General features: G+C 44.2%; 2 protein-coding genes across 4 annotated transcripts in view; one reads left to right on the forward strand and one right to left on the reverse strand.

Moving 5' to 3' along the window:
• Positions 1–15,576, forward strand: part of LOC102058011 (charged multivesicular body protein 3) — a 40,298-nt gene extending 24,722 nt beyond the window's left edge. The window contains exons 1-6 of one of the 2 annotated variants that reach the window (XM_055709189.1): positions 212–341; positions 4,956–5,016; positions 9,383–9,562; positions 12,705–12,826; positions 13,964–14,078; positions 15,015–15,576. In XM_055709189.1, the coding sequence (XP_055565164.1) occupies positions 297–341; positions 4,956–5,016; positions 9,383–9,562; positions 12,705–12,826; positions 13,964–14,078; positions 15,015–15,148 (657 nt within the window). In that variant the 5' untranslated portion in view covers positions 212–296 and the 3' untranslated portion in view covers positions 15,149–15,576. Of the gene's footprint in view, positions 1–211; positions 342–4,955; positions 5,017–9,382; positions 9,563–12,704; positions 12,827–13,963; positions 14,079–15,014 lie in introns of those variants that run through there. The other variant, XM_055709258.1, reaches the window with a different exon arrangement.
• Positions 15,577–17,858: 2,282 nt separating this feature from the next.
• Positions 17,859–26,902, reverse strand: part of KDM3A (lysine demethylase 3A) — a 31,685-nt gene continuing 22,641 nt past the window's right edge. For both annotated transcript variants that reach the window (XM_055709548.1, XM_055709540.1), the window contains exons 16-26: positions 26,159–26,345; positions 25,495–25,664; positions 24,467–24,703; positions 23,898–24,069; positions 22,784–22,874; positions 22,086–22,216; positions 21,185–21,304; positions 20,961–21,100; positions 19,325–19,501; positions 19,108–19,242; positions 17,859–18,599 (exon numbers count right to left, since the gene is read on the reverse strand). In XM_055709548.1, coding sequence (XP_055565523.1) covers positions 18,519–18,599; positions 19,108–19,242; positions 19,325–19,501; positions 20,961–21,100; positions 21,185–21,304; positions 22,086–22,216; positions 22,784–22,874; positions 23,898–24,069; positions 24,467–24,703; positions 25,495–25,664; positions 26,159–26,345 — 1,641 coding nt within the window. In that variant the 3' untranslated portion in view covers positions 17,859–18,518. The remainder of the gene's footprint in view (positions 18,600–19,107; positions 19,243–19,324; positions 19,502–20,960; positions 21,101–21,184; positions 21,305–22,085; positions 22,217–22,783; positions 22,875–23,897; positions 24,070–24,466; positions 24,704–25,494; positions 25,665–26,158; positions 26,346–26,902) is intronic.

Below are 26,902 nucleotides of genomic sequence, written 5' to 3' on the forward strand. Positions count from 1 at the left end.
GGGCTCTACGGGCCCCGGGGCCCAGGACCGTGCGGCCCCCCGGGGCCGGTCCCCGCCGGCCGCGCTGAGGGGCCGCGGGCGGGGCCGCGTGACGCCCAGCTGCGCCCCCGCCCGACGAGCGCTGGGAGCCGGCGAGGGGCGGGGCTGCTCGGGCTCCACCCACCCCTCCCCGCCCGGCGCGCACGGGCAGCGGCGGCGAGAGGAGCCGCGCGCGTGCGCAGTGCGGGTGCCCAGCCCCTGACGGCGGGCGGGGACGGGAACCCGGAAGGGCCGGGCGGCGCGAGGCGGCGGCCGCCATGGGCCTCTTCGGGAAGACCCCCGAGAAGCCGCCCAAGGAGCTGGTGAGGCGCTGGCGGCGGCTCCGCCCGAGGCGGCGGGGGTCGCGGCTCGGGGGCCGCGGCCTAGCGATGCGGCGTTGCCAGGCGCCGGGCGGGAGCGGCGGAGAGGCCGGCCGCGGCCCGAGCGAGGTGTGGCGGCACCGGAGGCCTCGCCTGGCGCCCTCGGGCTGAGGCGGGGCGGGGCGGCCGCAGCCCCGCGGCCGGAGGATGCGGGGCGGCGGGGTGCCCCGGTGAGCCGCGTCCCGCGGGGCTGGGCCGCGGCGGCGGCTGAGGAGCCCCGGTGCTCCATCCGCGAACGGGCCGCGGCACCGCGCCCCCTCACTGCCGAAACGCAGCGGCTTCTTCCCGCCCTGGAGTGCCGGCGGGACGCTCCCGCGCCGCGGGGTGTGCAGGGCCGTGAGGGCTGCGCCGGCTGCGCTCTGGGCGCCGCGGGGTGGGGTGGCTGAGCCAGCAGCCTCTGGATTTTTAGCTGGGTGTTAGCCGCCTTCCCTAACCTGTAGGTCTCCAGCGTCGTTAGGGACTTCTAGCTCCTGTTGCAAAGTCAGGCTTAAAAATATGAGTTGCTGAAGTATTGGAACCCGGGGTTGCTTTATTTTTGAGTCCACAGACAAACTGTGTAAGCCTTGCTTCTACCCACAGTTTTCTAATGTCACAGTAAAATGCAATATTCAAGATACTGACGTTTTCACTGTTGTCTTTTGTACATCACTACTACTGTGTTAATACAGAAACCTGCTGTTTGGTGAGGGGAAGCATCAAATACGTTGTTGTCTGTAATCTTTCTCCCTGTTGCGTTTTTTAGTACCTCCAAAGTTGAAGGCTTAGAAGAGCTGCAATGTCACAGATATTCCCTGCTGCTTTATAGCAACCAAGTCCCAGGGGAGCAGGTTATAGTCATCACCTGTTGGTCAGCGTTAGATAAGGAATGTACCTTTGATAGCGTACTTTCCCTTCCTTCTCTACTTGTGTCGGGGCACCATGCAGGTTGGCTATAGCTTCCTCCGTCATCAGTGGTGTTGGAAGATAATGCAGAAAGAACTGAGATTTGGAGACTGCTGCTCTCAATGGTGGGATAAAGCATCAGGCAACTGTTAACCCGCATGATGTGGTTATACTGCACTCATAACTCCTTGTTATTTCATATCTGATGGCCACTCTTTCACCTTCTGTAACTGACAGACTTGTCATGTTTTCCAGTAACACAGCGTGGCTGTGGGTTGTCTTGGAGCTGTTTTCAGAAAAGCCTACAAAGGCACTAGAAAACAGGCTCGTCTGACCCATAGGGAGAAGTGACGTGGGTTGTCTTGCTGTCATGAGCATGCTTTTGGGTTGCAGGCTGGCGTGATGACTTCAAACGCTGCAACGGTGATATTGAGAAACCAGTAACAGTGAGAAATTTCTTTTCTCCTGTATCTAACTGCAGCTTTAGAAAGAAGTTACTTCTGCTTACTAGATGATGGGGAAACAGCACCACTTACCTCATGTCTGCCAGCAGCTGTAGACAAGATCCTGCCCCTGAGTAGGGCTAGGGAAAGCAATCTGAGCACCACAGGAGGTGGCTGGTGATGGGAGGAGGTTGAGATTTTTGTGGTGGCAGTGGTTCGCCCTGGGTTCATTTGTATACTTACTGTTGATGGGAGAGAATTTGTTTAGGAATGATACAGGGCAAACATCTTCAGTCCTCGTGAGGAGCTGCTGATACACTTCAGCCTGTCTAAAGCTGGAAATCTACTATACATTTTAATGCCATGTTCAGCTTAAAAAGCGAATTTTCCTCCAGCGTGGTCCAAGGTTTATTTCAGCTTGGTGTTTTGCTGGCTGACTTTCCGGTGTGATGCAGTGCTGTGAGAAGGATGTTTTTGTTTATGTCAGAAGTGGGAGCAGAGTAGCTTTGTCAGCATGGAGTTGTGCTTTGAGTAATTAGCTTTACTTAGTCGGACAAAGTACTCCTATTCCCAGCATTGCTACCTCTGTGGTTCATAGCCCTGTCCCTGGTGTCCTGGGTGAGATTGGCAATACAGCTTCTTTACTGCTCAGTAGGTTGCTGTGTCTCATGTAACTGGAAGCGTGCTGCACTCTAGATGAGAGTCAGCAGAATTCCCTCCTCCTTTTATACACAAAACAGGTGATGAGCGTTGGGTAGACCAGGGAGTGCAGAGGCACGCAGCTCTGCCTTTATGAGGACAGTTGTGTGAAGCAGCTTATTCCTGTGCAGTTCGAGGGATGAGCTACCAAAGAGTTTTCTGCTGTCAGAATTAGCAGGGATTGATGACAACATACAGCTAGTTGTGGTTTAATGGTGTCTTTGTGCTGTTGTGCATCACAGAGACAGCATCTGTAGTTCATTTGACAATTGCTGACTGTGCTTGTACATGAAGGCTTAGTATGTGTTGGTTGGTTTTAGAATGCAAGTTGTAGAGCAGATCTCTGGAAGGTGTTAGGTTTGAGACATGACAGTGAGCCAGCCAGAGTTAAATCGTGTTTTACCTTGGTCTCTTCCCCTCACTTTTCTCCCTCTAGCATAGGCATACTCGAATGAGGGACCTTCTTAGCTTCTTATTGGGGTGAGGAAGCAGTCTGCAGAACGTATTCTGCTCTTTTGTGAAGAGTAAGAGGGGAGACTTCAGTCCGTCCTATAAGAGTTGTTTCAATTTGGGGGTTTTTCCTCCTGTAATAAAACAGGCTTCACCTAAAGGTGCAGGAGCTTTCTGAAACCCCTTCAAAACTTCTGGACACCCATAATATGTATGCATAGAGCTTTGCAGAGCTCTCAGGCTTGGGGTTTTGTGCAGCACATTTTGTGCTTGGGCATCCTGGGTGGCAGTTGATGCCGGTAGTCAAAACATGGTCTTGTTCACTGTGACTGAGAGCATTGCTTTTGAGACCATTAAAAGTCTAAGATGGTCTTGCTCTGCTGAACTCGTGCACTGAAGAGCGCTCTTTTTACAGCTTTGTTATAAAACATATTCAGGTAGATGGAGCGTTTTATTTGAATTAAAAAATCACATAAAAATCAGGGTGATTTTCATATGAAACTATTCATGCAGCCAACAACTTCTTGAATGGCCTGTGCACTGGCATGTACGGTGTGCAGGTGGATCCATGAACCATAACTCATCTTAATGCTTATAGGGTTTGTTTAGGTACTGTGCAAATCTGTGCTGCTAATAATAACAGTAGCATCAGAGCTTTCACTCTGTATTATCTTCTGATTCTTGTGTTCTGCAGCCCCTTTCTGCTTCTCAAGTTGCCAGAAATGCTTCCAGTTCTTGGTTGAATGTCTGTCAACTGGAGTCTGTCTGATGTCTCTGCTTTCCCCAGAAGGATGGGTGGGGCAAGTGGTGCTCCCCACATCCTTCAGCGCCCTGTGCTGGAGGAGCCAGGAGTGCTGGAACAGAGATCTTGGCAAGTCCCAGCAGGGGGGCTGTAGAGGGGGTGGCAGTGTTTGAACCCTGCCAAAGGTGGGGTAAGGGAAGCTGGAGGGCAGAGCTGCTGTGTAGAGGGACACTGAGCAAGCAGGGGGAATGGGCCAGCAGGAACCTCATGATATTGAGCAACACAAGGTTGTGCATGTGAGGCAACCATCCCTGCACGTAGGGGTGTGCAGCCTGGGGCTGGCTGGGCAGCAGCTCTGTGGGAAAGGACCTGGACTTCCCATGGATAATAAATGTGAGTTAGCAGTGCATGTGTGCAGTGATGAGGGCAAGCTGGGCTGTGTTAACAAGCTGTAATAATCACATTAAGGCAAGTGGTTGTTCAATTAACTCTGCTACTTTTGGCATTAATGAGGCCATATCTGCAAAACAGTGTCCTGGTTTGAGCACCCAGTTCAAGGGGGATATCAACAAACTGGGGAGAGTGTGGCAGAGGGCTCAGCAAAGTGGTGGAGTGGAGCCCATGACACAGGAGGAGAGGCTGAGGGAACTGGGCTCATTTTAGCCTGGAGAAGAAGGGGCAAGGGCCTAAAGCCTTTCACTGCCTCTAATGGGGCTGTAGTGAAGACAGAGCCTGTTGCTTTTCAGGTGTGCCCAGTGACAAGAAAGGGCTACAGCCACAGGTGGCCAGAGGAGAATTTTGAATTGAACATGAGGAAGGGTCTTCACCACAGGAGTGATTGCATGCTGGAACAGATGTCTGGAGTGGCTGTAAAGTCTCTGCCCTTGGACAGTATTAAAACTCAATGGATGAGGCCCTTGAACAACCTGAACTTGGTCCTGCTTTGAGTAGGAGGTTGGCTTGGGGTACCTTCCAACTGAAACGGGTAGTAGCACTTTTGGTGCTGTTGTCCTGTCCCAAAGTTCTTATCTTATGCTGAAATCCCCTGTGGCAAGTCCCCTCTGCACAGTGATGTCGATGTGATATGGGAAGTTAGCCAGGCAGTGAGTGCCTCTTTAACTCCTTGTTTTAATGTTAAGAGGAGTGCAATAATTGGTTGTATCTCTGCAATGTTTCTGTTATTATTATTAGAATAATGAAACATTTAAATGTCACTCATAACTTAAATCTTGTGCATTTTGAAGTGCTTCTTTTGATATGGAATGTTTAAGTTACATGAAAGTATTAAAAGCGTAGTTTTAAAATTGGAATTTCAAGTAACTCTCACTTTCTCTTTTTAAGGTCAATGAATGGTCCTTGAAGATAAGAAAAGAAATGAGAGTGATTGATAGACAGATCAGAGGTTTGTACTTACATTTCATTTTTCGTTTTTCCTTTCCCTGTCTGCCTTCAAGGGTTTTTTTGCTTTAATTGGGGGAGGCTGTGAAATCTAATAACCTGGGATACTCTTATCACATCTGGAATAAAGGAAGATGAATGTGATCCTGGGGCCAGAGTCAGTCAGTGTTACAAAATGATGTCACTGTGAAGTTCTCCAAATAAAATTTTCTAAAGAATCTGGATATTGTATGCTTCCAGTAGGACAATGCTCTTAAATCCCCTTTGATAAGATTAATTAGACTTATTCTCCAGAATTTCACCCATATTGATTTAATGAATAGTACTGGTGTGGTATGAAATTTCACATGTAGAAAGTTCTGTGGGTATGCACTGGCGTGAAGTGCACATGCTAAACAAAAGTAGCTTGCTGTCAGCTTAGGGAAATTACAAACAGAAGGAGGGGGGGACCAAAACACTTTTCTCAGTGGGTGTTTTGCTATTAAATTACAAACATCACACTTCTGAAGATGTCTTGAAAAGCAGAGTAGTTGCTTACTATTATACTGCTGCTAGTTCAGATTTTGTTCTCTCTTATGCTCTTCCCAGAATCAAAAGTAGGTTTGGGGCTAGACTCTTATTTTCCCTTTTTCATCTTCTGCCCTGCCTGCAGGATTGGTCCATTGGATGTGCTGGTAAAGGATATTTTGTGCCAGCGTCTGCTTTTTAGGCACATGCGTATTTTGAGTGATTCCTCAAGGTATACGTTCTCCCTTCCCCTGTCCATCTGCAACAACTTCTGGAGTAAACTGGCAGGGTTGATGTACAAATCAATGAGTGGGAGAATATGAGTTCGTTGGAGAGAGATGTTTGTGCAGTACAAAGTCTGTCTTTGTCTTCATCTGTAAAATGAGGAACAGGGTTTATGCCCCTTCCAGGAAAACTGATGTACAGTGATGCTCGTTTTTGTTTTTTTGATGATTTGATGAATTGCTTTGCATTCTCCAAGGCACTTTCTGTGGCTGTATCAGGCACAGGGCAACTGAAACATGGCTGGTCTGGTTAGCAAAGCTTGTTTTAGAGGTCACATCTCCATGGGAGGAAACTACCCATGTGTTTGCTGTCAATGGTTTCTTGAAAGTTTGGTTTTCTTTCAACTTTATTTGTGCCCTAATACTTCTAATGGCCTATATAGACTTTGGGTTCTGTGGTAGTCTAATATTTTGATGTGGATGTAAATCTAATTATTATAACAGCTCTAAACATGTCTGTATATGTATTTCAGAGTGTTACATTCAAAGATACAGTTCAGCTTGTGCGAGCTTAGACTAACCACCAGCCATCTGCTATTCTGACAATTCCTGTTAAAATAAAGTACAGGGTATCTTTGTAATGCCCATATTGTGCTAAGATTTCACATCTTGCCAAGTGTCAGCTGTGGAAGTATGTGGTTGTGCTGGACGCTTACCGGGCTGGCAGGCTGCTGCTGAAAGATGATAGCCATGTGCCACTAAGGTTTTTCTCAAAAATCACCCCCTGTAGTTGGATTCTGCCGTGGTTTATTATTTCAGTTGAGAATTACACAGGAAATTGCTGCAATCTTTGAGTAAGGATGCTGAGCTGAGACCTGTCTTAGTTTCCCTGGGGGAGGCTGTGGTAGATTTGTTTTGATACGGCAATGCTCGGATCCACCTGGGATGAACTGAGTGGGCTTGGATCACACAAACACTTGGCTCGTCCAGTCAGCGCAGTTACTGATATAGCAACATGCTGTTTCAAACCATCTGTCGTTGGACTCTTGCTGCTGTAGTGGTTTCTGTTTGGTGTAGGTTGCTTTTGAGGGCTTGGAAGATTTGAAGAAATGAAAGGTATCCTTGTGACTTCAGAAATGAAATTTTCAAGTTAATGTAGTTGGAGTTATACAGTGACTTTGTGCTTTACTGAGTTCACAAGTTACATTCGCAGGTGCTTCGCAGGACTGGTTTGTGCCTCTGTTGTGCATGGTAATGCTGCAGAGGGATTGGTGTAGTGACTTTGGCTCATGAGAGCATATAGCTGGCATTGACCTTCAGAGACGGAGTTGGCTGCTCTTGCATAGTTATGCCACTAATCTCATATTCAGCACTTCATCTGTGAAAGCATTCACTTGAGTACGGGGCCACCCTACGCTAGTTTGGATGTAGTAACACAATACTTGTGGTTGTTTTTAGCTTGACAAAGTGGATGTTGTAGTTCCTGAGTCCTGCTGGAGTACTCCTGGCGCTTTCTATTTTCTGCTGTACTACTTCAGCTGTTTCTTACCTGTTCTGATATGCTGGGGCTCAGCTCACTCCTGTGCCTGACATAGAAATGTCTTTGAGCTTGTGACATTTCTGCAGATGATAGTGGGAAAGCAGCAAGGAGTGTGTTTTTCTGATTATGAGCCTACATATTTCTGCCAGTACTTTAGGATAAAAATGCCATTGAATGATATTGAGAGAATGACTCATCTTGAGTACAGGGCTCATTAACTCCCACATGAGAAGCTGTGTCAAAGTCTCCAAGTCAGCCTGTGCCAAAAAGTGTGCATTGATGCCTTTGTTTTTATAAAAGGGCACTGATTCTTGCCTACGTGTCTGGTATAAATCAAGAAGATTCGAACAAAACCAAATTTGAATAAAGCCTTTGCTAGAAATAATTGTTCTTGTGGTTATTTCCTTCAGCCCTTTCCAGGAAGGTGAGCCTAACCCTTACTACATGAATTCTCTATTTACTTTAGGATAATTTTTTGTGGATTCTTAGGCCCACATTTCATCAATGGCTAATTTATTGCTGAGTATGGAAGAGGGAGGAGGTTGATAATGGAATCATAGAATATCTCAAGTTGGAAGGGACCTATAAGGATCATTGAGTCCAACTCCCTGCTCCTTGCAGGACTGCCTAAAATCGTATGAATTACGAATGTCATCACTTGTTCCTGCATTTCTTACTCTGTGAGCTTTTTGAGGTACCTGGCTTCTGCTGTACAGCCAGCATCATCTGACAAGGCAGACATATGAACAGTCACATCAGATTTGCTAGAGAAACCTGTGTTATTTAAGAACTCCCATTTGGAGTACAATGTTTCAGATCCAGCTATTTGGTGCTGATTGAGTATAGTCTCAGTTCAGTATTCCTGCTCCAGTATGCACATATAAAAAGCTGTTGAACGAAGCTGGGTGCCAGGAGAGTTTGAACAGGCTGTTTTAAGTTATATCTAATGATTTACCAGCATACTAGGTTTTCCTGATAAATTAATCCATAGCTTTGGTGCCAGCCAGCCAACTTGTAATGTGAATGTGCTGTTTAAATGAACACCCAGTGCATGTGTGTTTGAAGTATGAGCAGTAGGAACTCAGGATCTTAACTCCTGAAGTACAAGTATAGATTTGGTTGGATATCCAGTTGAGGCTCAATGAGTTGTGCCTGATGGAGGAAATAAGTCTGTCTGCAAGGATGAAGGCCTTTTTTGGCAGTAATTTAACAAATGTGTGGTTCTAAGTAACTCTTAAAGTCGTGGATGTGCCCTTAAAAATTCACTATATAAGTGGTTATGCTTTTTTTTTAAAGACAATGTATATCTAAAACTTTCTAGTCTCTGTGAGAGCAGCCTTCTGCAATCTTTCTGAATTAATTTTTTTCAGAAAAACACAATTCAGAGATTTAGAAACAGTGACAATTTTGCATACAGCAGCCCTCAAATTCACCTGAAGGTGGGTTAAGCTTTGGGTGGGTTAAGTTTAACCACATACGGGTTAAGCTTTGAATGTAGTCTGACAGGTAAATGTTTTACTAGTAAAATGCTTGTCTGTCTTCTGAGACTACTAGTTTTTAACTCCTTGTGACAGCTTTGTTCCCTCCTGGTGAGGTGGGGTTACCTGGTGATGAACACGAATGAGGTAATCTTGTAAGCAGAAAGTCAGTAGTCTTAAACTGTGTGTGTATGTATTTATATATATATATATATATTTATGTCAGGCTGGTTTAATAGTTGGGAAGTTACTCTGAAGCTGTAAGTCAAGTAGTGATCTCAGAGTACTTTGTTCTTACTGGACCTTTTTTACTTCTTAAGAATTCATCTTAGTCAGCTCACCTTCATGTAGAAATATTCCTGGACAGACCTTTACAGTACTCTTAACTGCAAAGGAAATTAGAGCTGGATGTTCAGTAATGAGAATTTTCCTATTCATATTTATTTGCATTAATCAGCTAACATGTAAATCAGCCTAGAACAAGGCCTTTGAGTAACAGAGGGAATCTGAAATCAAGCAGAAACAATTCTTTGTGTTGAAAATACACCCCAACAAATGACTGGTTTATCTTCCAAATTCTTAGCAGCTTGTCACTGTTTGTTGTGTTTTCCTGTGCCCCAGATATCCAGAGAGAAGAGGAGAAGGTGAAGCGGTCAATAAAGGATGCTGCCAAAAAGGGTCAGAAAGACGTGTGTGTGATCTTGGCGAAGGAGCTGATCCGCTCTCGAAAGGCCGTAAGCAAACTCTATGCATCCAAAGCTCACATGAACTCTGTTCTCATGGGGATGAAGAACCAGCTTGGTAAGAACAACTTCTGAGCCCAAGTACGATGACTCCTCTAGCATTAGAAGTGAGGTCTGGGTTTCCATTTTCAGAGTCAAGGTCAAATGCAGGCAGAGCTTGAATTTGGAAGCAATCTGACTCTTGTGAAAGGCAGCGCGTTCCAGTGAGCTTCAGGACCCAGGGAAATTCCTCCTGTAGCTGGCCCAGAGGTGTGAGGCTGCTGCAGTTCCATGCCCCTACATCCAGCTAGGCTGAGCACCTATTCCCAGCAGGCACATACACCCACACATGCTCACAGCATTGCCTTTACCAGCACCCGTGTAAACGCACGGCTTTCACACAAAGATGAACAGCACTGACAGCTCAGTCCTGGTCTTCCTCTTCAGCTGATCAGGACTAAGGTCCACTAGTAGAACGCATGTGTATACATGCACACAATATATGGGTTGTTCCAGGCGCTGCTCTCGGATGCTTGGCTATCCAGCAACTGGCCACAGATCTCCGCCTCTGCCTGAGCTGCAGTAGGCCTCTGAGGTTTGTGTGTTCCATGGTCCACTTCAGTCCCTCCCATTTTCTACCTTTGGCTGTTCTCCTAAACATCCCATAATTAAGTTTCTCATGTTCGGTCATGTTGCTGCAATTCCCTTAAAAGAGACGTAATAATTTTTTTGTGAGTCCAAACATGCTCTTTTCCCTTGTCATACCGAAAAAAACCAACAAAAAGAAAACCGTCTAGACTTCACTTTGTAAGTTTAGAAGGCAGGCATTCTTTGTTGCAGCGCTGGGCACATGGAGATCAGCATTTCAGATCATGTGCGCCTATCTGACCAGCATTCCTGAATTTATTGCAACAAAACATATGTATTCATCCTATTTCCCTGCAATCTAATACATATTACAGCTACTTCCCCAAAATGATATATATATATGCATAAGGCACTTGCGTATGCACATTTTGCTCCTGGGGGTCTGTCTTAGCATATTTTGAGACCCCTGGTGGTCAACAAGTTGGTGAACTTCAGCTAAACTTCCTTGGGGAACATGCACACTGCCTGTTCTTTTATGACTTGGTTTGTTCTCTGTGCTGTATGGTTTTGACTGCAATGTTCCATTACCCCACTTCTCTATTGTTATATCCCAGCTGTCTCGGAAAGCTTGTTACGTCCTAGTGAGCTTTTTCAATAGGTAGAGTTAATCATTGCTTTAGTTTCAGCCTCTGTTAGTGATTTCTGTTATCTTAATTATATTGCTCGCATCCCATGATGAGTCCTGTGTCCCTGTAGGCAAGAACCCCTTTCAATCCGGAGGCCATTTCCCTGCTGCCCTGTCTGGGTGGGTTTCCCACCCTGAGCTGTGAAGTAGTTGGGGCACTCCCAGTTAGCTTCCTGGCGTTCCCACCCTCATTGTTCCCTGCAGCCTCGCTGGCTCTCTGTGTTTTGTCTGATTAGCTGCTCAGCAGATAATCTGACACCTCTTCTCAGCACCTGAAGGTTGCAGTGACATGAGAATCACGTGCTCTGAAACGGTGATTTGGGGCACGCTTTCAGTGTGTGTTCCTAAACAGTTTGGATGAATGCCTAATGTCCCTGTGTCCTTGTGGAGCCTGTTGTTACAGATCCTCTCAAAATCTGTAATAGCGAAGTTTGTTTCCTTCAGTAGAATTCCCTTCATCTTGTAAACTGTTGTTCATCTAGCAAGTGTCTTAGGACACTTTAAGTCCTAAATGGAAGTGAGGGAACTGCATTTTTCTGTGGTGGGTTTGAATCTATTTGCCCTGTGGCTTGATACCTAGCTCTCTGTAAACCCTGCTTTGTCCTTCGGGCTCCTCCAGTACCCAGGGTATTTGCCTCATTCCTTATCCACGTCAGCAATCTGTTGTCATAGATTTCCTGCAGTATTTTCCATACCTTAGAGTGTTCCAGCATAACAAGAGCAGAGCAGAAAGCATTAAAGACAGGAGGGAAAGACTTGGTGGAGGTTAACACGGTACTGAAATGTCAAAGTACTTCCCCCCCAGGCTAGTATCCAAGCCAGGTGCTAGTAGATTTTAACACTAGATGAGTGATGAGCCTGGAGTCGTGATGTGAACCTTAAGCCCAAAGTTATGACAGGTCCAGTATGCGTCCAGTATATCTCCCCACATGCCTCATTCAGGAAGGGCCATCCTTGCAGCTTGAGATGTCCCTTAAAATGAACACTCAGAGCAGCCTTCACCTTATTACTGCTACCAGCGTCTTCATCTTACTGAGAATGTTCCCTTACGCTTACCCAAGCAACAGGAAGGGATCTAGAATTCAGTCTGGGGTTTGTATTAACTTGCTTCATCAGGGGGAAATGACCGCTAGAGGCAAGATTTCCATTTATTAACATTGCAAGTGTAAGGCTCTTAAATAAATTATTGAAATGAAAAATAATATATGCTGTGCCTTCATTTTGCTTCATTAAGGAGTGACCATTTTATACACAAACAGGTAAGTTCTCCGTGATTAGGAAGCTGCAAAGTTAGATGGCAGAATTTAAGAACCTCAGAGTACCCTTAATTACTGCGTTTTGGTATTGATGTAACAACATGTATGAGGAGAGTTTATAAGCTATGTTATGAGAATAGCCTCTGGAAAGAGTATTGTTAAATTCCATTTAAACTACACTTATTTCCAGGTTATTTGCTTCAGTATTAATTTTCTAGCTTACTTTTTGCTATAGAGCTATTGGATTAGAGTTTCTGCCAGAGTTAGTTTCCACTACCCAGTGTTGGGCAGAAGGTCCCTAGTTTGGGCAGCAGGCAGGCGTGGAGCTGGACTGTAGCTCTGCCGGTGAAACCCTCAGCCAGACCTCTGGCTGCTGAGGGGCAGAGGCAGCAGCTCCTCAGAGATCTTTTTTATGAACTGGGTGCAAGGGGGTTGAAATCTCTCTGCAGGCCAGCTGGATTGCTCCAACTAATCATACAGGACTCTTACCTTTGCTGTAAACATAGTTATTTCAACGTGGGTGGAAGCTGAGCTTTTCCAGGAAGGTACACAAGAATGAAGGAGCGGGATACCCATTTCCTTTTTAAATTGCCTAAACATACACAAGTTTTTGTCCATGTAGGGAGCATGTAATTTCTCCACTTATGGTGGTGCAGGGATTGTTCAAGGTTTTCTATACCTCTCCTTCACAGCTGTCCTAAGAGTAGCGGGTTCATTGCAGAAGAGCACAGAAGTCATGAAAGCTATGCAAAATCTAGTAAAAATCCCTGAAATCCAAGCAACGATGAGGGAGTTGTCCAAAGAGATGATGAAGGTAAGATCTATAACGTAAATAAGACTTGGGTGAACAAGAGGTGGTCATTAGTGTGCTGTGCAATCGCTTAGGTGGCCCCTTTGTCGGAGAGCTTGTGTAAGCTCTAACCAACAAATTATAGCAGCATATTAATAACTGGGGACTTTCTAGGAAGTTATTGTATGTGGGGGGAAAACTCTTGACTCAGTGATGCTTACAACATGTTCGGTGTAAGGCTTGAAGCCGAAAAAAGCTGCTCACGTTGATGATGGAAGGAGGAAGATCAGTCCCCAGGTAGAGCAGTGGCAGCTTGGTCATCCTAGTCCAGGGGCTGGGGGAGACCAAGGCTCACAGCAGGATTCACGCCTGTGCCCAGGGACCGTTGGTGTCCTGAGGGAGATTGAGTTCCCTGCTTTCAGGGATGAAAACATTCATGAAGACCTACCACAGCCTGTTGTGGAGTGTCAATCTGGAAGTCCTGTCTTAGGTGAGATGGCCAGCCCGATACTGGGTTTAAAACACCTAGCTTCGCGTCTTCATGTGATGAAAGTGATTTTAAAGTATTTAAAGTATTAAAAATTCTCTGTCATGGTCATTATCTTTCCAACTACCAAAATTGCTTTGCTTTTTCCCTTGCCGCTTTAGACTGTTTAGTTCAAATCAGTTTATATCTTAATAATTTTACAGTTGTGCACCAGAACAATTTGGCCAGATCTAGGTTGCAGGCCCTGCAAAAAGAACTGTTTTCAAATGCAGGTAGAAAAAAGGAAAGCCATGCCAAACACTCAGCTTACAGCATGTGACACGATTGGTACCTCATGACTGAAGTTCACAGTTGCATTTCACGTGCTTGGAGCAGGCTGGCTTGTCAGTGTTTGGACACGCAGCAGCAATGAATATTAGCTTGAGGGTTTCAAAGCGAGAACACCTGTATTTAATCCTCAGTTTTCTTACTGCTTTTCCTGTGCACCAGTTGTACAGATGCCTGCTTAAATTGTGGGTGGGTGTGTTGGCCACCCTTATGTGACAGGGCAGCCCCAAACTGGAAAGCCCAAGTAGCCAGCAAGCAGTTTTTAAATGCCTCACTAGGCATAGCTTGATCTCGAAGGTAAGGGGTGCGTCCTCTTACCCTGCTGCTGCCTTTTTGTTTTCTGCCAGGCTGGTATTATAGAGGAGATGCTGGAGGACACCTTTGAAAGCCTGGAGGATCAGGAGGAAATGGAAGAGGAAGCAGAGATGGAAATTGACAAAATCCTTTTTGAAATTACAGCTGGTGAGTGAGTTTGTGCGGAGAGCGAAGCCTTGCCCACTCTATTCAGTAAGAGGCGGCAATCTAAATCTTCATCTATTCTGCCTTAGCCGCGTGCTCCCAGTGGTGTCTTTGCCTTCGCTAATAGGCAGAGGGCTCTGACAAACTGGTTTCTCAGGGCATACTGGCGGAGGAGGCCAGTGCGGGTCAATACAGTATGAGTAATGCGTGTCAGCTGATGCCTGTGCAGTTCTGTAACTGAGGCTTTAACAGAGCAGTGTTTGCACAGTGAATCCTCTTAACAAGGTGAAATTCATATGATTGACTAGATATACTGTTATTCATGAAGCCAGGAGCTAAACTTGGCTGCATTGCCTTGGGTGTTGGGCTGTGTTGTGATTCCTGGCTGCAAAATGCTGTTAGTGTCTTGTTGGGGGGAAAACAACATCAAGCAAACAAACCCTAAACCAAAACCCCACCCAAACCCCCAGCTTCTGCCTTACAGCTCATGAAGTAATGATCTGCTGGTTGAGCTGTTTGACTTAGTAATGCTTGTTCTTGTGACACGGCGTGACGAATGTGAGTACCGAAGCTGTGCTGAGCTGTAACAGGCTGGAAGCGCAGCTCCCCGGCTCCTGCCCTGCTGGTACCTCATGCCCAGCCGCTGGCTTGTTGCCCTCTGGTTTCTCATGTCCTGTTTTCCTTCCTGTTTCCTGGCTGGGCGGGCGGTGGGAGCCCCCAGGTGAGCAGTAGCCTCCACCCCAGCTCCCCGGCAGCACAGAGGCTTGGGGAGGGGTGGACAAGTGTCTGTCACCGCATCAGCCAGCAGCTGATTGAGTCAAACATTTTTTGTGTGTGATCTCTATCAAAAGTGACTGAATTATTTCTGATGTGCCCGAAAGCTGCTAATTATTAAATGAAGACCTGATGTGCACTAATGAGCCTGTTTGTTGTTTGCAGGGGCCTTGGGTAAAGCACCCAGTAAAGTCACAGATGCTCTTCCAGAGCCCGAACCCATGGGAGCGGCCGCTGCTGTTGACGAGGAGGAAGACATCGAAGCGATGCAGTCACGGTTAGCTACCCTCCGTAGCTAAGGACGAAACGAATGTGTATAGTTTGCCTTTCGCAATGGGATATTCTGTCCTACCTTCAAAATGCAAAACTTAATATGTGAGAATACTTTATGTAATATGTATATATATTATTTTTTTTTTTCTTCCTGGGGATTGTTATTCCCTAAGAAACTGCTGTAATATAATTCTCGGGGAGTGCAGTCTATAGAGATTATCTTACTGCTTTCTGTTCAGGCTGTCTCCCCTGTGAGAGGCTGCGGTGAAACGATAATAGTGGTGTAACGTTATGTATTTTAAGATATGAAGTCCTGAAATACATTCTTAGCTCCAAGTAGCATCTTTCCCTAAAAGGCACTTCGGCTTAATCTGCTCCCCAAAACCTCCAGTGGTGTAGTATCTTTGTTTTTCGAAATCACTACGAATTTTATTAAAGCTGCTCTTAACATTCACTCCTGTGCATCGGTTTAATCTGCATCACTTTAAGCTCTTTTCACAAACAATATCCACCAATAGCAGTTCCCTCTGGTTTTCTAACACCACTTTTCCCCCCCCCCCCTCCTTTAGCACATAGTTAAAGAAAAGCTCTCAGTCAGAGCAGCTGTTAAATAGCTGCTCTGTCCAGATAGCTGCTCTGTCCAGGTATGGTGTGTTCCAGGGAGAGATGTGAAAGTGGTGGCTGCTCAGCAGGTGGAGGCGGGGGGTGGTGAGCAGTTTTGCCAGCCCTGGAGGCAGCGGCCGGCTTCCCCTGCCCTGGATCAGAACAGGCCCTAAGACTGATCCTGTGTAATAACCTCCTTCAGTCTTTCAAGATTTGTAAAAATTAAGCGAGGTTCCCCCCGGCCTTCTGAGAGCAGCTGCAGCAGAGCAGCATTTGTTACCCACTTTGCTCCTCTGCGAGCCCAGTTAATGGAGTTCAGTGGTTTTACAGACAGTTGCTACACGGAGGTTTCCAGCCGGTATTTTGTCAGTCACTGGAGCACGGGCCCCAGGGGAGGTTGCTGCAGCTATCCCCGCCTTTCCTTAATCATTCTGGGTACTATCACCCCACTGTTGCCCAGCCGCAACTGGTGAAAAGCCATCTGCTGCCTAAATGGCACCTTTTTAGGGTCAAAGGAGAGGGGTGTCTCTTCTCAAGGAAAAAACTTAATGTGAAATGATAAATTATTTTGTGTTGTGAGTCACAAAAGGCAGTTTGCAAAGCAAGTATCTGCTGTGTCAATGCCACAAGAACCTCATCGGCAAAATGAAAGAGTTTATAATTTTAAGGAAGATTTACCAAAAGAAAATGAAGCCTGTACCTAATTGTATTCCCTCAGCAAGGGCAGAGGAACAGGCAAGGCACACACCACCCCCAACTCCGGCACAGGAACCCTGGTGCTGCAGGGCTGGGCACTCACTGGGAGAGCCCTTCCATCCTCACCCCAAACGCAACAGGCAAATGGGACAGTTTGTTTCTTGTGGTCTTAAAAATCCAGGGAGGACAGATCAGAAAAAAATTAAAATCAGTTAAGAGTCAGTAAGATTGGGTAGAAAACAGTGCAAGAAACCCAGGCTGAACCGCAGCACATGGGTGAGAAAGGCCAAAAATCCAACTTCAACAACAGGTCTTGTCATACACATGTGTGCACATCCAAGATGGGTGTGACTCCTTTCCTTCAGAGGTGACATCCAGCTAACGCTCTGCCTTCAGGGACCCTTCACTACTTCAGGCACAAAACGCCAAATGAAGGCTGTGTTGCTCTTCCCTAGAAAAGCCAGCTGAAGCAACTACAAACAAGCCCCACTACTGTGCGTTGAGTTGGAGGGAGGTTTTGGCTAACACAGGCACAACTGAAGCTAGCAGCGCCTCCCTTCCTCACCTAGCATTATGGATCTTGGCACAGGCAAAGCCAGCTGTACATGTCACCTAAAAGACCTGCGGCTCTGTCCTGCAAAGGGACTGCCCTGGGGGCAGGGCCAGGCTGCTGCACATGGCACCCCCAGAGCCAGAGGCAGCCACCTCGCAGCTGCTTCACTGAGGGTTTGTTCTGCGGCTGGAGTTGCGCTGGGTGCCTGCTTCTTGAGGGGAAGGAGGCAGAGGCGCCTATTTGCAGTAGACAAACCTCCTGTCACACTTTATGCTAACTGAAGAGACTCCTACAAGTCACTTCAGATCCTGAGGGATAGGTAAGAGCAAGTTTCTTTTTTGGGGAGGGGAGCTCAATGTAGCAGGTGAAGTAGGATGGGGAGGGGAATTTGCACAGAGGTTGTCAATTTGTTACATAGAGTTCAGAAAAAGTAATTTCTGGTTAAGGAGGAGGTTCCCCCTCCTACAGCTACCCCTGCGCATCGCAGTGCTGGAAAGGACGCTGAAGGACAGAAAGGTTCATTTACCTCCGCTGATCTCATGAGCCCAGAGATACACTTTTCCACTCTTGACCCCTGTGACTCTTTATGAAGATGTTTTCAGTCTTTCTCCAAGCAATTTTGGAGCAACATGTGTGCCACTGAACTGCAAAACTGACTTGATGCAGACCATAGTACTGGCAGAGAAGCAGCAGTCAAGCTAAGTCACACTTTGGTTACCTAAAAAAAAGCTATTAACAGGTCTGGCGCTGCATTCATACCCTAAGTCTTCAGATGCTTTTAACAAACAGTATATGATACATAATTTTCTTTTGCATTTCAAAGCACTGCATCAAATTAACTACATTTTTAAGAGGCAATTGAAGAAGCCAGGCAAGGAACAATATTTGAAATAGAAGAATTTTATGTAGACCATTCAGTGTTAAAAACCAGAGAATCAAACATCAGTTCAAATTAAAGAGCAGTTTCAAACAGAGGACATTTGATTAAAAGCTTTTTTTAACATTTAGAAATTTAAATACATTTACCTAAAGATGGTTAACCCCCATCTCTATGTTACTATACAATAGCTTAAAGCTACTTTTAAATGCTAGTTCTATGTTAATGTGAAATTCCAGAACTGCATTCTTATTTTTATGTAAATTGGTTATGAAACTGGGTGACTCCCTACTTCCTCCCACCCCAAAATAAATTTTAAAAATTGGAGCTTTACAATGTCTTGAGTAATATTTTTCAAATGAGTAATTTGGAATAGTTTCTGACAGTTTTATAGGAGGTATTTTGTACAGTTCGGAGAGCAACTCCATATAAAGTTCTATTGCAACCGAGCATTCACAGTATGCCACAGTCCATACATATTACTACATATACATATCAGGTTTGTAAACATTGGAAGAATACACAGAACATAGTACCACGATCCTCTGGTACTGCTGAAAGATGAGGTAACATTCATATAATCTCAAAGTCCACAGAGGTCCTGACTGAGTAGTTAAAACAGCTGCCAACGCTTCTGTTTCATAGTGTGTGGTTAAGGCTTTCTACCTTACGGTCTGCTAAGGCTGGATTCGTTAGCTCTCAGTATCCCAACTGCATCTTTAACAGCATGGTATATCACATTCTTCACCTAGGAGGAAAAGGCAGCTGCTTAGTTTTACGAGTAACAGCATGGTTAGGGTCACATCGGAAGACTGACGTAAAGAACACACCTGCACAGCTTTCCCACCTCCCCACAGCCTACGCAGCTCCCTTCCAGCTTAAACACCCTCACCTGCACGACCTTCACGCACATCACTAACTTGTGAAAATAAGGCTCATCCTAACAGGGTATAAACTGACACCCTGTAGGCCTGAGTATTGCGAGTTCAGCTCAAGGGAAAACAAACTGAAGAAGAAAACAATTCGAGAGAAGCTTCAGAAGGCTTCCTCAAAACTACTAAAAAGCTGTAACAACTCAAAAAACTTACTGAAATTCCTCTTCGAGACCCAATGCATCAAAGCTGATCTGAACATGAAAGCAACTTGGGTTGTGTGAACACGTCCCCTTACAGGTTTGGTGAGGGTTGGTTGTTGGTGGGGATTTTTTTTGAAAGGGTTAAGAGGAGCAGGGGTCATCTGGAGCACTGGTGAGTTACCTGCAATTTATCTTCATGGTTCGTATGCGTATGCGACAGATATCTGAATTCCTGAGTAAGCCAGAAGCAGTGTTTGACATGCTCTGGGGATACAAAGTCTTCTGCAACTTTAATACAACTGTACAAATTATGCACCTAGAGAGAACAAACAAGCATTAGCCGTGTGCTCAGAAGGCTGCCCAAGTGGCCAGGCTGTAACAGTCTCCCTGGTCCTTGCCTGATGCGGAGCTCCTGCTGGAATGAAAACTACGTCTCCTAGAAACTGTACAATAGCCCAGCCTTGAACTCCATACTCTTGATGAAGGCGTTTTCTTAGTGATCGGTCCAAGTACCAACTCTGATCATGAATGGGATCATGGTCGACGGGGTTTTCTTGACCTTGTTCTTCTGCAACCTGGAAAGTCAGAAGTTGACAGGTATCACCATATACCAGTCTTACTGGACAATCAAGACCTATCCGTGGTGTTCCACATAGACACGTGCCAGAGTGATTTGCACCATGGGTTCAGGTATAAAAGAGTTACACAACGAAAGCTCTGGATTCCTGTTCTGTCCTTACTTTGTCAAGGCTTCATCGTTTCTCAGCCCCTCTCGCTTTACAGATGCGTTGCAAATGCAAACGCAGGAAACGCAAGTAAACCCAATTTACAGCGAGAAGAAACAGAAGGGCAGAGTGACTCACGTGTTCAGTGGGAACTACCATCATATATGGATCAATACTCTTACACTACTATAGCCTGTAGCTGGAGGAAACTACCGAGTGTGGAATTCAGCCCCGAGGCCAGCACAAGCCAGTGTGCTTGCTGACCAAAACAGAGGATGCAAACTAGATTTTCAGGAGATACAAGGCTAGGAGGCACAACAAGCACTTTAGAAGGGAAAACTGAGGGCTGTGGGGAGAGATTTCTGCAAAAAGTTCCAGTATAAATCCAATTTACTGTGGCAATCATTTACACCCAGGACTATAGCCCCAAAACTTATTGGGCAGGAGATAAACAGCTTGCTTCTACTCCCAGACAAGCTGCTGAAAGCCTCACACCTGCAGGTAAGTATGCTACAAGGGACCAAGAAGAGGTGTGAGGCACATCAAAACTCAAAATGCCAACACTTGCCAAATTTGGTATCATGTTTTATCAAGTATAAAATTTGTTCTTTGTTAATACTAGATCTGCTGTAGCCTCTCTAAGCTTCTGCCCAAAACAGCTGTCAGGCTAACAAGGCTGACTGTTGTTCAGATCATCCCATTTATTCTTTTAAACATCAACGTACTAGCTCTTTCCACTTCTACAGCACCAAAGATGTCCCAGAATTAAGACCAACAAGAACTCTGGACCATTTTTTTTCCTGAATTTAAACACTGAAACAAGCCCTTTTGGATACAGTATCCCATCTTTACTAAACCTTTAACTCCCATGAAAACATCACTTGAAAATTCCCTTAATCCAAGCCTGATAAAGGTATGGGGAAAAAGAAATGTAGGAAAAGGGAGAGAACAAGGAAGAACTTTATGTACCACATATTGTTCTGACACATCCCAAGAACATCTCCCATGCATGCTTTTAAGAAGGATCTAGTTTAAAATTAAAACTGTGGTTTTGTTTAAATCTACGCCAGCTATTTGTTTGTTACATAACATTACTCGTGCTATAAGAAGTGTAGGCAAAAGTGATGCATCTACACAGAGGATAACTTCAAGCTTCAACTCCCTACCCTCCTCAGATCCTACAAGATTCATGGCACAGTAGTTTTGCATTGAATACAACTCAAGTACATTTGTTTCCAGAACAACTGGGATAGAAAGGAGAAGAGTTGTCCACGGATAGGTATTTGCAAGCCCATACAGAACGGCTTACCTTTTTAAGGAATTCACGGATCTTCTCTGTATCTTTAGCAGCATAAATGTGCCACAGAGCGCCAGGTTTTTCTCGACTTTCAGTAAAACGCTTAATTGTCAATTCATCAGAATCGCCATCTTGTATGGTTTTAAGTACTTCTGTGGAGAGTAAACATGAGCAGTTACACTAAAGGAGATTCCCTCCAACCACAGAAATACCCTCCCAGAACATAAAGACTTTACCCTCTTCTTGGTCAGCCTGGCCTTTGGGGATACCCACATAAACCATAACATTAGCAGCATCAGACACATCCAGATGGAGATTTGTTGTGCCGTATTTCCTATCCTCTGGTGTTATTAAGCCTGGGAGAAGGAAAAAGAGAAGAAAAAAAAAAAGCAGGTACATTAGTAAGACAGAAAGAAACCTTATGCCACTCTCAGCAGCACTATTTCAAAGGACCAGAGAGCTTTTACTTTGATCAGCAAATAATTCCAGTACAGCAATAAACTTTACATCCAGAACCTTGCCCCATCTTGTTTGTGTCTTCCCAAGTGATCTGTATCTTATATATACGGGCTAGGTATACAGTTATGTTTAAGTCCTGCTAGAAAAGGGTTTTACAGCAGTTTAGAATAAAGCATTCTCAGAAAGCATTTCTGTTTCACTCTAAAAGGCAGCTGCTACAGCGTTTACTAGCCAGGATCTCTTTACTGGCCATGATCAGGCTTAGTTTTAAATGCCTTCTGAGTAACAGCAGATGAACTAGCCATAGAAAGAACTGCTGAAGAAGAGATTAAAAACTAGGCGATACAGCCCAAAAAGGAGAATTAACGAAAGCAATACAGCCAGAAACAGCAAACAACAGATATATGTGGCCAGGAAAGAAAGGCGGTGTATGTACATGTGGAGCAAGTTGCTTGGAAGACTGGAAATAAGTATTATTGACTTGAAACCACCTGGACAAAAAACATTTAATAAAATCATACAATGCTCTGGATATCACTAATACCTGTAAGTAAGCCAAAGTTTGGTTTTCATATCAATGGTATATTATCTACAACAACAAGGATTCATTTAATTCACAGTAAATTGTAATTTGAATGTGTGGTCAACATGACCTTTGGAGTGAAAGAGATTCCTTACCATATGCATTGTACATCTTAGGGCCCAAATCTGGTCGTACAAAATAGTTGGGAAGTCGAGAGGCAAGGTTGAGCTTGCCACCTCTCCTAGTGTATTCCGGCAATGGAATATTTTTCATCAAATCATCAAACCTAAATTAAAACAGCACATTTCATGTTAAGAACTGATTAAAAGCAGCAGACTAAAACAGACTGCAACAAAAGCTTTCTCCAGTCAAAAACCTGTACTCCTTCCACCAGGGGTTTTACTGGACACCATGAAAAGGAACAGAACAACCAAGATATAGGAATATAGCAGATAAATAAATGTAACTGCTCTGGAGTAATGCTATTTCCTTGTGTAATTATCTCAACTAATATCAAACAGAGTAAGTCAGAATACTTAAAAACGTTTAGCAAAAAAATAAGCTTCAACAGAACCTTAGATTTCAAAACGACCGAGGCTTTTGGGAAGCTTCCAAAGTTTAACCAATCATTAGCAATTTTAGGTACTCACTTTACCTGGCAATAAATACAACGAACTATGTAAAAATTTATCATAAAACTTGTTTAGCATTTCAAGCTATGTCAGGCATCTCACAAAATTGTTCACACGCGACCAACTGCTTCTCAAAGCTGAAGCAGGTGTCAAAATGTAACAGCATTCCATTATTCTGAGGGTGTACCACACAGATGAACAATTTCTTTGTGAATTCATACCGGGAAGGCATCATATCTCTGAAGTCTTCTCCTGGAGGCCAGTCTTTAAGCTTCAACACCATTGGCTCTCCTTCTTCTGTTCTCAGGCGACCTATTGTCAAATATTAACAAGTCTTAGGTTTTAACAGTTGTACAACTCAAAAATCTAAAAGATCAAAACAAAGAAATCTTTATCTTAGTTTAAAATCATGTTCATTTCACAACTATGGATTTAGAACTAAAGACAAACAAGTTCATCTGACACCACAGTTGGGTATTATTGCCGTGACAAATGTGTGATGACAGGAGGTTTCAGACTAGACAAGTAGCCTTTGCCAGCTCCCCTGCCCAAACACTTCCTACAATTTAGCTCAGGCAACGGTCTTGTATTTGATGTTAGAGTAGCTGATGACAGAACCAAATCTTTTCAAAGATCAAGTAAAAGAAAGGTGCAAGTGAGCCTTCCAGCTCCCACTCTTCTTGCCTCAAGTACCAAGTTCCATAAAGTTTGCATCACACAAACAGATGAAGTAGAACTCCAGAAGCCATGGCAAGTATTAGTGCTCCTGAAAAAAGTTTGTTTCCACCTACGAGTGAAAACAGCACCAAACCTCATGCTCATCTCCTTTCCCCTGCCTTTGTGGTTGTGGTTTTGGGTTTTCCTTGGGGGTGGGGTGTGTGTGTGTTGCAGGGTTTTTTGTTGATTTTTTTTTTTTAAACCAAGTAACTTTAGTTCCTTAGGAACAAAGGACACATGTAAATTAAAAAAGCAAAACCCAATTATCCTGTGAGCAGCAACCCTACACACGCTCTTTTATGTTTCAGTGAGGTGGGCAGAAAAGCTGACAGGTGAACCTACTTACTAGGAAGATCCCAGACTTTCCCAGAATGCTTCCCCAAAAGACTAAAAGGCAGCCAAACATACTTTTGAAGGACAGTCCTCTGTAGGGCTGGCAGTTTCGATCCAGTCCACCATCCCACATACATGGTGAGAATACATTGCAGACACACTGTCCAGGATGAAAAAAAAGCCTGGAACATCTTTTACACTGCTTAAAGATGACAAATTCATGCTAGGGCAAAATTACTGCTGCTGAAAGTTTTACATGGTGGAACAAGAACTCACAGTACTTACTTGAAATATCTTCAAATCCATCCCAGAAATCCCCTACAGTAGCTCCAGTGATGATTTCATTGGTCCTGCAATTCACCAGATCTACTTCCTGTTGGCCAAATTCCTTCCTAAAGGACTCAGGTCTCCAGAGGTCTGCATTTAATTTGTGATGCACTCCTGACACCATTACAGGCTGTGAAGAAGAGTAATACATTCTGAAGAATTATTAAACACCAACAATTCTAATTCCAACCAGAACAGGGTAATGCATAAAATGTACTGAGCATGTGAACACAGGCACTTTGCAAACATTGTATTTTCCAAAATAAATCCTCTTACCAGAATTATGCCATGCATTTGATCATTCTTTATTTCAAACTGTGAGACAGCTTTTTATACAAGCTTTAAGTTCAGCAGAATGCTTAGAAACTGATTTCAAATAGTAAAATATACATCCTTTTATCCAAGGATTTAACTGTTAGTGTAGTACGTTTTATGAAGGCTGAGCATTGCTTATCATTGCAGTAAATTTGTACCCACACTTCAATTAAAGGGCAAAGCACATGAACTGAAAACCCAGAAAAATTTACCTGTCCCTGCTTCCAGCACTCCCTGAAGACATTCCAATTACTTTCATTGTTGGGATCTTGAAGACATAGCAAGCGGTTATCACATAACCAGTAGTGAGGCGTATCAAAGCCCATTATTGTAGGCTTTATAGTCAGTCCTTGAGGCTTCTTAGGCAAGTCTGTAATGGTTCTATTTTGCACCAGAGAAGCAAAAATGTCATCAAGGATTTTGGGTGTAGTCTTGAGTCCATTGTCTGTCTGGTTTAAAAAAAAAATAAAAAGAAAGAAAAAATAACAAAAAAGACAGTGGTGTACTTTTCTGTTGCCTGGTCCTGCAGACTTAAGATAGTTGCCACTTTCAAAATTTTTCACTTGAGCTCACAATCATGCATAGAAACAAAAATCTGCAGAACTTTGCTGCCTAGAAACTCACCATCATTAAATGCCAATGCCATTGCTGACATTCTGGCATAAGAAGTTCTGCTCCGATTTACATTTCACCAACACTGCAGAAAACCATGAAATACAGCATGGAACAGGACTTTCTTTATATCAAAGAACTGAAATGCAGTTACACCAAGGAACTCTCAAAGCCATGTTTTACCCCACCATTTTGAAGTCATATCTATAAGAGCAAACAAAGCCCAGGAACATCTGAAGTGAACCAGTCTGCAAATGAACTATGAGAAAGTCACTCACCCACCACAAAGATGGAGGGAAAAACATTCTAAGTTCCTTGATGCTTATTTTTTGAGTCAAATGGACATGCCAATTAATACACCTGCCACACACTAGCCTAAGTAAATTAAGCTGCTTTATCAGTCAGTCCCCTGTCCCTCAACAAGCAAGACTTGCTGATAGTGCCACTAAGCTGCTACTCCAGAAAGCACAAACTGGAGCAACACAGAAACTAAATTAAGTCCTTTTTCCCAAATGAAAACAGAATTTTACTTACTGCAATAAACATTTGTGGTAATTGTTCACAGGTTTAGAACAATAGTCTAAGGCTGGTATCAACTCAAACCTGTAAAACGAAATTTTTCACATACCTTTCCTCCAGAAGAGTTTAACAGATTCCGGAGGAAACCTGTGTTATTGTTGCTCACAGGTGTTAATATTGCACTGTTGAATGTCTGCAGGGCTGCAGAAGGCTTGGCTAAAGTAGGGAGTGGCTGAAGAGGTTTATTTTCATTCTTTGAAATAGGTATGAGGAGTTTCTCTGAAATGAAGAAAAGAACACATCTGAGAATGAAACAAGAATTAATCCTCTGAATGAGAAGTATATGATTTGGATTAATTTTATTTAAGGTAACGAGATACTTCTATATGCATACACATAAATATGCACATATATATATTTATAAAAATAAACCCCTCCCCTCAATACGTGTGGATGAAATACTCCTTTTACTTTCTTCAATACTGCAAAGTTTTTAAAAACACGTCTGAAAACACATTCTCAAATTGAATTTTCAAGAATACTTGCACGAATGAGGTATTAATTCAGCTTTCAAAAAAAAAAAAAAAAGCGCTAACCCTGTCAGGTTTTACTCTAAATCATTGCCATGGACCAGTTTTGCAGCTGACAGGCACTGAACACCCATCCCAGCAGGCAGATTATAACATTCTCAACATAAGATATTGCTGGGTCTGATCTATAATCTTCTGACAAATAGCCACAAAGTGTTTATTCTTCACAGGTTCTGCACATACCTTTGTTCTCTTTATTCACGTTTCCACTTGTTAGATTTGATAACCAACTTAATGAAGGAGAAGTATTCACTGAAGCAGTTTGTTTACTTCCAACTGGTGACTTCAGAGGAGGATCATGTGTAGTGACTTGTGGGCTTGGGGCGAAACTGTTATGTGGAAGGCTGGTCCTCTCTCCAGGTACCAAGTTCTGAAAAAACAAAGCAAAACAAAACCACAAATCAAAACTCTGTTAGATACAAACACACTCAGAAAGGGGAAGCAAGCAATAACATCCAGACTCATTTTTTTATTCCCCCCCCCCCCCCCCCCCCCCAAAAAAAAGTTTGTCCCTTCTAACAACATGTGATCTCCACAAGAGGTCAGCATTGCATCCCAGTTTCAGCCAGAGATGACAGCGCAGCAGGATTCGGGATCTCCTGACAAAATTAACAGCAGGCAACAGAGACATCACCCCTCCAGACAAGCTCAGAAAGCTGAGTTTCCCAGATGCATTTTCTGGGACTGCTTTGGGAACCAAATGTGGTTTTAATAGCATGCACTTGCAACCCTAGGGATAGCCAACGTTCAGATCAGGGCTAAGCTGGAGGTCTAGCTCAGTAGACGGAAATACATAGTGCTCCTAAATTTTTACCCTGAAAGGCAGCAGAAGTCCACTCACCTGCCAGGTCTAAAATACGCACACATATGAGTGCAGCACCAGCTAGCCAGCGCAATCCAAGCACAGGACTGCTGTACATCTCCTGT

Source organism: Falco cherrug, chromosome 1 (assembly GCF_023634085.1).
Source record: "Falco cherrug isolate bFalChe1 chromosome 1, bFalChe1.pri, whole genome shotgun sequence".
Taxonomy (NCBI): Eukaryota; Metazoa; Chordata; class Aves; order Falconiformes; family Falconidae; genus Falco; species Falco cherrug.